The sequence below is a fragment of the Ochotona curzoniae genome, unplaced genomic scaffold (assembly GCF_017591425.1).
Source record: "Ochotona curzoniae isolate NIBS_2020 unplaced genomic scaffold, NIBS_Ocur_1.0 scaffold_2683, whole genome shotgun sequence".
NCBI lineage: Eukaryota > Metazoa > Chordata > Mammalia > Lagomorpha > Ochotonidae > Ochotona > Ochotona curzoniae.
The window spans coordinates 7,352,453-7,363,523 of record NW_024467100.1 but is presented as its reverse complement, the minus strand read 5'-3'; the positions used below and the strand labels follow the sequence as shown (position 1 = coordinate 7,363,523).

The 11,071-nt window shown below is 49.0% G+C and overlaps 1 protein-coding gene across 1 annotated transcript; it reads left to right on the top strand.

Annotated features, from left to right (window-relative positions):
• The first annotated feature begins 450 nt into the window (after window positions 1-450).
• On the top strand, window positions 451-9,864 carry SLAMF8 (SLAM family member 8). Its single transcript, XM_041003342.1, has 5 exons — window positions 451-589; window positions 3,188-3,514; window positions 5,989-6,297; window positions 6,381-6,488; window positions 9,501-9,864. Exons 1-5 carry the CDS (start codon window positions 514-516, stop codon window positions 9,563-9,565), a joined length of 885 nt encoding a protein of 294 aa, XP_040859276.1. The 5' UTR covers window positions 451-513; the 3' UTR covers window positions 9,566-9,864.
• Window positions 9,865-11,071: the final 1,207 nt, after the last annotated feature.

The window sequence follows — 11,071 nt, the reverse complement described above, 5'->3', positions numbered from 1 at the left end:
GGAAGTGTGAAAGACCAGTTCTGAAAGAGGTAGTTCTGGCTTTGAGTCGGCTACAAAACAGGATGGAAGTGGGTAGCCAAAGTGAAGAAGCAAAAGTGTTCACCTGCTGAGCCAAGAGTCTGCATCCCCGGGGCTGCAGGAGGTCACACAAGAACTGAAAGCAGAGAAGCAGCTGGAGTGGAACTGCAGCTTCGAGGTCCCTCTGTGGCTGTGATGGTAAAGACAGACAGCAGTAGGTGGGACTGATGCCAGCAGGCCTGGCAAGACTCAGCAAGGAGAATGTGGGTGGCTGTGGGGTGCTTGTCACCATGCATTGGCCAACCATGTGCATGTGAAAGAGGCTGACTTATAAGAATCTGCTCTTGAAAGTCCAGCTCAGCCCACGGCCAACTTCCACTTTCCTCTGGATGTTTTCACTTTTGAGGCATCCTGTTCTGAGTCAAGATTCCTTCTTCTGAACATGGGACTTTCCAGAAGGAACACAGCTCCTTCAGCACATCCACTTGGCCTGGGATGTTCTGGATTGGAGTGTGCCCGCTCTTCTGGAGGATAACGGCCATGTGGTGCCTGTGGAGTCTTCTCTGGGCAGGTAAGTGGGGCAGGTGGGTGGCATGGCTTTCAAGAGCTGAAGATCTCTCCCCAGCTGCCCTTGAGAGCCTTGTGTCCCAGTGAGAACCTAGGAACTAGAGGTGAGGAGATAGGAAAGAATGAAGCAAGTCTTTGGGCAACAGTGAACGTTAGGCAGATATAAAGAGATGCAGGGCCGGTGAGAGGAGATGGCAACATTAGGCATGTCCCAGTCTAGCAGAGATAAGCTGATTTATACCCTCCAAGGAAGTTAAAACTGAGCTTGTTTGGCAAGAAAGTTAGGTAGGAGAATGGTGAGGATCTGGCAGTGTCAACACAGAAATGTTATGCTTAGTTCAGAGCAAGAGCAGAATGAAAAGGCAGAGCAGAGTTTCCCAAAATCTGAGAAAAGTGTACTTTCAGTAGGCTGTGGGGAAACTGAGGCTCACCCTCCATGACTCAACACCCCTGGCAGGCCTGTGCAAGGGGAGGACAGTTAATATGGATGAGAGAGGGGAGCAAGTTAAACAGAATTCCTGTGGACTTGGGAGTGGTTGCCAAGGCTGCAATGTTGGAATGGAGACACGTGGCCTCTCTCTTCAACACAGGATGATCCCTCCACTAGTCTGATGCCCCAGTTCCCCAGGATAGTCACTACGTGGCCACGGGTCAGCACCAAAGGGCCAGAGGTGGGAGCTATGGGGGTTGGCAAAGGCCAAGACATCAATGTTTACATCAGAGAAGCCAAGTTGGAGGCTGCCGTGTCCAGTATGCTTGCCAAGGTTCCTGACCCTGATTGCTCCAAAGGCCTTCCAGATTTCTTCAACATTTATAAATATTTAGAGGAAATCACATGTCAGCCCTCAAAAAGGTCTCAGTCTGATTCATAAAATCTTTCAATTCATACGACATTGTCTTGGCCATTAGCCAAGTGCTTTTTAGTTGGTTTTCAATGAAGCCTTTTACAATAAAAGGAGATAATACAAGGGGTCTGGCATAGATGCCTTATTTTACAGGCAAGCCCATAGAAGAGTAAAGAGGGAGGCTGATACGCTGACAGTCACCTGACCGCCTCATGCCAGAGCCCAGAGAGAACGAAAACAAGATCTCAAGCAACATCTTGTGTAATTCTCTCTGTATGTGACATCTCTGCTCTGTGTGCCCACTGAAGCCACCTCCAGTCGGGACAAATGATGGCAGGGTTGGGAGGTCAGTGAGAGGAATGAGACAGTGAGAGGAATGAGAGGAATGAGTGGCTGGCCAGGTGATCACACAGAACCTGCCTCCTTCACCAACCTGCCAGCACTTGGGTGTGTTACAGTTGGCTCTTAGGCTGCTCTGCCTCGCAGATCATCCTGCTGTGCCTGGTGCCAGGTCAGTCTCAGGAAAGCTAGTCACTCATTCGGTTCAATTGATTAAGCATCCACAGTGTGACCCCAAACAGATGTGGGCACTGGGAGTACATTGAGAAAATGACCCTTGAGCTCTCAGTCTATAGGAGATGCTGACTCACAAACTGGCAATGATCATTGCAGGCTATGGTCAGCCATGGTGGTGATCCCAGGCCACAGTGAGAACAGAGTGTGCACCCTGCAGCAAGGGGTAGGGAAGGTCAGTGGAGGCAGTGATGCTTCAAAAATGAGCGGATTAGCCAGCAAAGACATCAACAAAGCACTCCAAGCAGAGGGGCCTCCCATTCACCTTGAGAGCGAGTATAATTCCCCACTTAGTATTCAGCCATCTCACCGCTGCCCCCCACCTGCCTGCTTCTGCTCCTGTTTCAGATGACACAGAATAGCACCCAGTGGACCCCTCCAACCTTGCAGCCATCCACAACTCCTTTCTCACCTGCCCTCTTTAGATCTAATCTGTTGTCAAACCCTTACTGACCTCACGCCCTTGGTGTTTCTCCCACTCCGACCCATCCTGGGGGCTCCCTTCCTCAGTTCAAGTTCCCATCACTTGTCCCTCGGACCTGCATCTTGCCCCACCTCCAGGGCATTCTTTGCACCTCTGCTGGAGTGATCTTTCTAACCATGCATCTTATCATGTTCCTCTCCTGCTTAAAACCTCCCCATGACTTCCCATGGCTCTTGGGATAAAGCCCAAGGCTTGCTTGCAGATTTCAGGGCCCTGCATGCTCCAGCTCCTGCCAGTTCTGCAGTGCACAGGCCTCCATACATGCTATTCCCTCTGTCTATCGCACTTGCCCATCTCCACCCCTGCTTCAGACAGCCCTTCACTTGGCCTGGCTGATACCCCTTCCTTCTTCAGATCTCAGCTTAGCCAGTTCTGTGAGCCTCTCGAGGCTGGGGAAGGTCCTTCTCCCAGCCTACCTGTGTTCTCCCAAGACATCCCATTTCCTTTTTCCCTCATGCTATTTAAACACAATTTATTTTAATAGCTTGTCTGAGTGTCTGGATTCCTCTGTGAGTTATGGATGCACGTGTAAAATTCTCTTCTTGTTTCACCCCTGCAGCATGGCATAGTGCCTGCTCCACTTGAGTGGAGGGAGGGTAGAGTGGGGCTCTAATCACCTCATAGCAGCTCAGCTGTATGTAGAGGAGGGATGAGGAGCGGCCTGGGGCCAGCAGGGTGACCGGGGGCTCTGTTCTTGCAGCACTCCTTCCCATCGCAGCTCCTGGCGCCCAGGTGTTGAGCAAGGTCGGGGGCTTGGCACTGCTGGTTGCCCAGCACCCCTCCAGCTTCCAAGTCCGAGAAGCCATCTGGAGATCTCTCTGGCCTTCAGAAGAGCTCCTGGCCACATTTTTCCGAGGTTCCCTGGAGACTCTGTACCATTCCCGCTTCCTGGGCCGAGCCCAGCTGCACAGCAACCTTAGCCTGGAACTCGGGCCACTAGAATCTGGAGACAGCGGCAACTTTTCCGTGCTGATGGTGGACGTGGGAGGCCGGACCTTAACCCAGACCTTACAGCTCAAGGTATATGGTGAGTGCACCTAACCATACTCCCTGACCCCCTTCTCCTCCCACAGAGCACCAGGCATCCCTGGTCAAGGGAAGTGGGGAGAACCACGTTCCCAAAACCTCTGTTGCCCACCAAAGGAACAGCTGCTCCCCAGCCATCACAGCTAAGAAAACTCCCCAGATACTCCCAGGGGCACGCCTGTCTGCAGCAGTCAGGCTTTGCCATCCCAAAGCCCCAGCTGGACTTGAGCTTGATCTTCTCACTGTCCAGGGGCCTTGGACACAGCCCTTCGCCTTCCTCATTTGTACCAGGGCATTGCTGTATTACCTAACATATGGTGCCTTTGAGGGTGCCAGGTCCAGGCCTTTTCAAAAGTATCAAGAACAGAGTCGCTATCCTAGGGTATCAACCTAGATCAGAAAATGCATCATTATTTTATGGACCACTAAAAAAATAGAAGAAAACTGTTGCCAAAGTATGGCACAATGAGTTTTGAATTTAAAAATTAATTTAAACTGACAAAATTTTTATATGCCTTCAAAGAGATCTTTTAGAGAGAGTTGGATTGTCTATCATTCTCTGCTTCCCTCCGTCATTCATCTACGAAAAGCAAGCCATCTCAAAACTTATTAAGAAGGACTCTTCTGATTTCTCCTGATGCTGCGCGTTGACAGGGCCCAGCTGGGTGGACCTTGTTCTCTGCAAGGGAAGGGATATTCACACAGCTGCAGCCATCACCCCAGTGGGAGTGGCTGAATGGCCAGGGGGCTGGACGGGATTTCTTTTCCAGCAGTTCCACCTCCACCACAATCATTCCTACCACCTCCGCCATGTTCCTGCTCATCTGAGGGCTTAGGGAAAAGATGCAAGTGACCCCAACCATTACTTCAGTAAAACCTCAGAAATGTGGATAGTATGTGTGTGTGTGCATGGGAAGGAAGGATAGCAGCTGGAAAAGGGGACAAAGATTGTACACAAACTGGGGCGTTATTGCAAGCCCCCAGAGAATGCCGACCAGCTGTTCTTGGGGACAGATGTACAATGACAGGCTGCCTTTCTGGAGGCATGCAGCCCCCAAACCAGGTGGAAGACCTCAGCAAGCAGAGGGCCAGCTGTGTTTGAGCACCCACCCCGACTCACTCCTCCCGGAGTCCCATTCACTGGTGCCCCTGCACAGGGGATAACCTGTTCCACCATACAAGCAGCCCTGGCGCCTCTCCCCTCCTGAGGCTCAGCTGCTGCATGTGTGAAATGAGGACATTGAATGTGATAATACATGCAGCACCCACACCACTAAGCTCTAAAATGCCTTGTTCCCAGCATCTGAATTACAGATTTTAAGGAAATTGCTGTTTTATTGCTTCCAAATACATAGCGTGATTAGAACTAATTGCACGAAGCTGCCAAGCAGCCGTCCTTAGGAGCTCTGCTTTGACAATAGATAAGAATGATTTGAATTAGCAGATCCGTTACTAGAAATGTCAATGGGTGTTTCTACTGTGCCTGATCATGTTTGGAAGCAACTTGTCCTACTTAAGTGGTGTAAATATCCCCCCCTGTAATCTTTGTTTATACTACCAGTGTGCCCAGCAAATCATCTCTTTTTTCATATCACAAATCCCACCAGATTGAGCTGGCATTAATGGGGTTTTACTCTGCTTGACTTTGGAATGTTGTCACAGCCTGAGCCCTCCTGTTGTCACCAGAATGCTCTCCCGCGGGGCCCCCGTGATTTACTCATCAACCTGTTCAGGAAAGGGGAGCCACCCGCTCAGAACAACAGGACACTGAATTGTGCCATAGCCCAGGCATCGAATACCTACAGTTTTCCAGCCTGGAAAGCAAAATTTGTCAAGCTAACAAGATTGAGGCCTTCACTTCTGAAACTCTCCCTTATTGCATTATGCATTCTTATTATTTTCCTAATTATTCAGAATCATGTGTAAGTATCTCTCTTCCTCACCCAACTGTAAGCCCCAAAAAGTCCAAGAAAGTGCTTATTTTCTAGATTGAAAGCAAATGCTCGTGACTGACACAACATGAGAAAAATTCTATCAAAAGGGCTGGACAGAGTGTTTGGAGAGCTTGAAGCCGTATCTGGGGGCTCAAGGAAAGCATCACAGAAAGGTGTTACCCAATGAGTCCAAGCCGGACCTCAAGATGCAGGAGAGTTTCCTAGGAGGACAAGAAGAAAAAGACATGTGTGCACAGAGGAGCCACATAAAAGCATGACAGATGTGAAACTGCATGACGTGTCTGAGTAAACTGCAAACTAATTAGGACAGGCGAGGAGGACCCACTGGCGAAGGTATAAAGCATCTTGTGATGGGTTTTAAATTCCAACCTAGGAAATTCAACTTCTGCCCTGTGGGCAATGGAAGCCAAGGAAGTATTAGCAACAAGACAGCCATAGACAGAGGTAGCCTCTAACCCTGCCGGAAGCCCAGAGCTACAGCACCTCTGTAACCCACACCTGCTCTACTCTTCTTGCCTAGATGTAGTACCCAGGCCCGTGGTACAAGTGTTCATCGGTGTAGCGGAGGATGCTCAGTTCCCCAGGACCTGCCAGGTCTTCTTGTCCTGCTGGGCCTCCAATGCCAGCGACATAACCTATAGCTGGCGACGGGATGGCTTGGCAGACTTCGGCATTGAACCACCCAGCCTGTTCACAGATGGACAAGTGCTGAGCCTTTCCCTGGGACCAGGAGATAAGGATGTGGCCTACTCCTGCATTGTCTCCAACCCTGTCAGCTGGAACTTGTCCACAGTCACCCCTTGGGAGAGCTGTCACCATTATGAGGCAGGTATGCCAAGGAAGGGTTAAGGCTCAATAGTTGGGGATTACAAGACACCAAACCCACCTCTGACTCTATCCCTCTATGTCCAGCACCAGGGAATACCGCCTACAAAGATGTGCTACTGGTGGTAGTACCCATCTCACTGCTCCTGATCCTTGTTGGTCTTGTCTTGGCCTGGCAGTGTGGCCCCTGCTCAGGTAGGAGTCCTGCTCAGGCAGGAAGTGGGGAAGGAGATGGATTTACTGGGGAGCGGAGTGAGGTGTGATTTCCTCTTATTATTCTCTCCTTCACATGACAAGTTCATCTCAGATCCACCTCATCTCAGACCTCTTTATCTCATACTTTGGTCTCCAATCAGAAGTTAGTCCTCACACTTAAAGCTTCACTTGCTTTTCCTCCAAGATTCTATAGACATCATCGGGCCTTTACACATTCTATTCCTTCTGCCTGGAACCTACTTTCTATTATTTTTCCAATCAACTTCATTTCTTCATCTAGCTATCTTCTGTTCAATCATACATATTTGAAACACAGAGAGAGGAAATCAGGGATGGGGAGAGATCTTCCATTCACTGGCTCATTCCCCCCAAACACCTGCACTAGCCAGCACTGGAGCAAGCTAACGCCAGGAGCCTGGAATTCAATCCAGGTCTTCTACATTGGTGGTGGGAACCACCCATGGACTTGAACCATCACCTGCTCCCTCCCAGGGTGAGCATTACCAAGAAGTCAGAGGAGCCAGGACTCAAACTCAGGCACTGTGATGTGGGCATTTTAACCTCTGTGCCAAATACACACTCAGCCCCCACCTACTTATACACCATGTGTGCTCTGAGGATTTTCCCCGACCTCTCTCTATCACCTTCAGGCCAGCTAATGTCCTCCCTTTTATCTCTGTTGCACACTTTGGTCATGGAACCAAATATACTCATCCACTCGCTACATTCTCAGCCCTCTAAAGGCAGAGATTGTATCATCACAGGGCATTGCCAGTGACGCCAGGAATAACGGCTCCTGGGACAGAACTTGTGTCAGAATACACTTTTTAAGTGAGAATATGAATGACTCCTGGCTCCTTCCTGCCCACCATCCCCAGTATTGTCTCCCTCAGAAAACCACCCGTGGACCAGTGGCCATCAGGGGCATCTTCTTGCCAAGAGTGAGCAAGGGAAAACTCAGACCAGATTCTGAGCTCCACAGCTAGCTCAGCCTCTATCTCTGCCCCAGGATACCCTGCCCCTGAATGAATCAGCTGACTGATTGGCCCTTATGGCCACTTCTACTTACACTGTCTAAACTTGCTGGCCACCAGATAAGCTAATAAAAGGCACCAGTCCTGAGGGACCAGCACAATAGCTCAATTGATTATTTCTCCACCTGTAAGTGCCAGCATCCCATATGGGTTCTGGCTCATGTCTTGGCTATTCCACTTCCCATCTAGTTCCTTACTTATGGCCTGGAAAAACAGCCAAGGATAGTCAAACCCTGGGGACTCTGCAGGAGTCAGTGTAAGAACTCAGTGTAAGCTCCTGGCTTTGAAACAGCTCAGTTCTGGCTGTTGCATCCATTTAGGGGGTGAACCAGCAGATGGAAGATCTTTCTCTGTATCCCCTTTCTCTCTCTCTGCAAATCTGTCTTTCCAATAAAAAATAAGTAATTCTTAAAAAAAAAAAAAAAAAGGAACTCATCTTTGTTACAATGGGTGTGCCATAGAAGGTCAGTATCTTGGCCTAGTTACTGAAACCTGGGATGGGCAGGAGGTGGATCCCTGCTTATTCTTTCCAGGAAGAGTAAATGGAAAGAGAGAAGCTGAGGTTGTGGTCCACCTGAGGCCCTGACTGCTAAGATGAGAGTTTGGCTCTAGCTTTTGACCCAGAGTTCCCAGGATTTGGGATCAGTAAACATAACCCAGAAAAGGAAATTTTGTTAACAACTTTCCAATGTGATGGTGCAGTTAGCTAATCCTCTCCTCACAACTGCCAGGATCACATGCAGGAGCTCTGTCACAGCTGCTTTGCTGCTCATCCAGCTCCCTGGTTGAGGCTTGGGAAAGCGGGCGAGGGTGGCCCAAGGCCTAGGAATCCTACATCTGAGTGGGAGACCTGGAGGAGGTTCCTGGCTCCTAGCTTCAGATTGGCACAGCTCTGGCTGCTATAGCCATTTGAAGAGTGAACTAGCAGAAGGAAGATCTTTGACTCTCCTTCTCTCTAAATTTACCTTTCAAATAAAAATTTTTTAAAAAACATCTTTTTAGGGCCCGGCGTGGTGGCGCAGTGGTTAAGGTCCTCGCCTTGCACGCCCGGGATCCCATATGGGCGCCGGTTCTATCCCGAAAGCCCCGCTTCCCTTCCAGCTCCCTGCCTGTGGCCCGGGAAAGCAGCCGAGGACGACCCAAAGCTTTGGGACCCTGCACCCACGTGGGAGACCCGGAGGAGTCTCCTGGCTTCGGATTGGCATAGCATTGGCCGTTGTGCTCACTTAGGGAGTGAATCATTGGAGGGAAGATCTTCCTCTCTGTCTCTCCTCTGTATATCCACCTTTCCAATAAAAAAATAATAAAAATAAATCTTTTAAAAAAATCATTTTAAAAAAGACACAACTGCATACCATGTATTTCATCTATCTAAAGTACACAGTTCTGTGGCTTTAGTATGCTCATAGAGTTGTGCACCCATCACTACGACCAATTTAGGACATTTATTACCCCAATTCTCTCGATCTCCCTACAGCCCTAGACACTTACTAATCTACTTGCAGCCTCTGTGCATCTATCCTCTCTGGACATTTCATATCACTGCACTCATACTTCATGTGGCCCTTTGGAACTGGATCCTTTCACCCAGCCCATTGTCTTCAAGGTTCAGAAAAGAGTAGCTACGGCCTTTGACAAGGGACATAGAGGGCCCAACCAACAAAGGGAAGTGAAAAGGCCCCACACAGAGGGTCAAGAGCTGGGATCCAGCTCTGCTTTGTGGCTTCTGGTCATATATCCAGATCCTCCACAGTCCTGACTTTGCAAACTTCCCATTATTAAAGGTATAGTACAGGTGCAGCTCAAGGTTACACGTTAAGAACACCTTCATGATCTTGAAAAGTCTCCCTTTGCAGGGGCTTGTAAGATGAGGAGATCTTGGGTCAGTGGGGCCAGGCCAAGTATGCTAAGATTCCAAGTACTAAAGCAGTAACTTTCTTCGTGATCTCCTCACCAGGGAAAAAAAAGAAGGATGCCTGTGCTGATGGAGCAGCACCTGAAGCAGAGAGCCCCCTTGTGTAGGATCTGCCGTGAGGAATGGTGTAAGCTGACGGCTGGATCACTAGCAAGCCCACTGGCCGTGCACACAATGCTCTAGGCGTAGCAGGGCCAGGAAGCCACCCTGGACCTCTTACCTCCCACAGAACTACACCATGCCTCCCAGGAGCAGCACTGGCAGCTGTCATGATGGGTGACAAAAAGTACCAGCAGGGGGCGGATATTGTGGCACAGTCCATATCCAAGGGCCACTCTGAATACCAGCTACTTTGCTCTTCTGACTCAGCACCCTGCTGGCGTCCCTGAGAAGCAGCAGCAGATGAGTTTCTGTCATCCGTGTACAAAACTTAAAAATGGAGTTCCAGGCCCAGCCCCAGCTGCTGTGGCATTTGGGAAAATAAACCTACAAAAGGAAGATCTCTCCTAATGAGTGTGTGTGTGTGTGTGTATGTGTGTGTGTGTAACTTTTGCTCTGTTATTTTGCCTTTCACATAATTATATAAGTGTTTAAAGGTAAAAATAAAAAGCATTGGTCAACCTGCCACTTCTCCCTAACTTCTCTCTCCTAACTTCGTACATCCTGGCTCTTCTCTGGACAAAATAGGATTAATGAGATTATTTCCCCCAAAGATCACTGGGAGCTCTCCAGGATCCCCAGGGACAATGATTATCTAAAGCACTCACTCCCCACCACTGTTTGTAAAATTAACCATGGGGCCAGTGTTGTAGCATATCAGGTAAACCTGCTACCTGCAGCACCGGCACCCCATACGGGAACCAGTTCTTGTCCCTCCTGCTCTGACCCAGCTCCCACCAAATGTCCCTGGGAAAAGCAACAGAAGATGGTCCAAATATTTGATTGCTGTGCACATGGAAGCCCTAGATGAAGCTCCTGGCTTCTGACTTCTGCCCAGCTTAGCCCTATCTGCTGTGGCCATCTGAAGCAGCAAATGAGGGATTCTCTCTCTCTCTCTCTCTCTCTCTCTCTCTCTCTTTGTCTTTCTCCAATAAATAAATCTTTAAAAAAACTGTTAACCAACTACATTAAAGGTTTACCTCTAGCCTGATTCCGGGGTCTCAAAGATATTAAATGTTTGCGCTAACAAAGAGGTACTGCATATGCTGGATCACCCACTACTGGCTCCTGACCCAGACCCACACCCAGACCCAACCCCTGTAGTTTGAAATCCTGATGCCTCCTGACAATTGTAAGAAAAGGTCTAGAAGAGGTGGAGGGCAGTAATTTCCCTTTCTGGCATGAAAGACTTTCAGGTCATCTGAATTCACAGCTTCTCAAAGACAAAATGAGGTTATCACTGACCAAGATTAGTTGAAACTCTGTGGTTGAGATGGATGCTATTTTGCATGTAATGCCTCATTAATAGACAGTCTTACCATTACCATTGACCATTGTACCTCCTTCTAGGTCAGGGAGTGGTGTGTTTAAATTTTTCTCCCTATTCTCTAGCACAAAGACAAGAAAACATAATCTTGCATTTTCCCTAGCCAATAGGGCGTCCTTGAATAACT

Bases quoted from the DNA above. Each gene is read 5' to 3' on its own strand.
- SLAMF8 (XM_041003342.1), top strand. From the start codon at position 514: ATGTTCTGGATTGGAGTGTGCCCGCTCTTCTGGAGGATAACGGCCATG. The intron at 590-3,187 runs GTAAGTGGGGCA...CTGTTCTTGCAG, and splicing joins GTGGAGTCTTCTCTGGGCAG to CACTCCTTCCCATCGCAGCT. The intron at 6,298-6,380 runs GTATGCCAAGGA...CTCTATGTCCAG, and splicing joins CTGTCACCATTATGAGGCAG to CACCAGGGAATACCGCCTAC.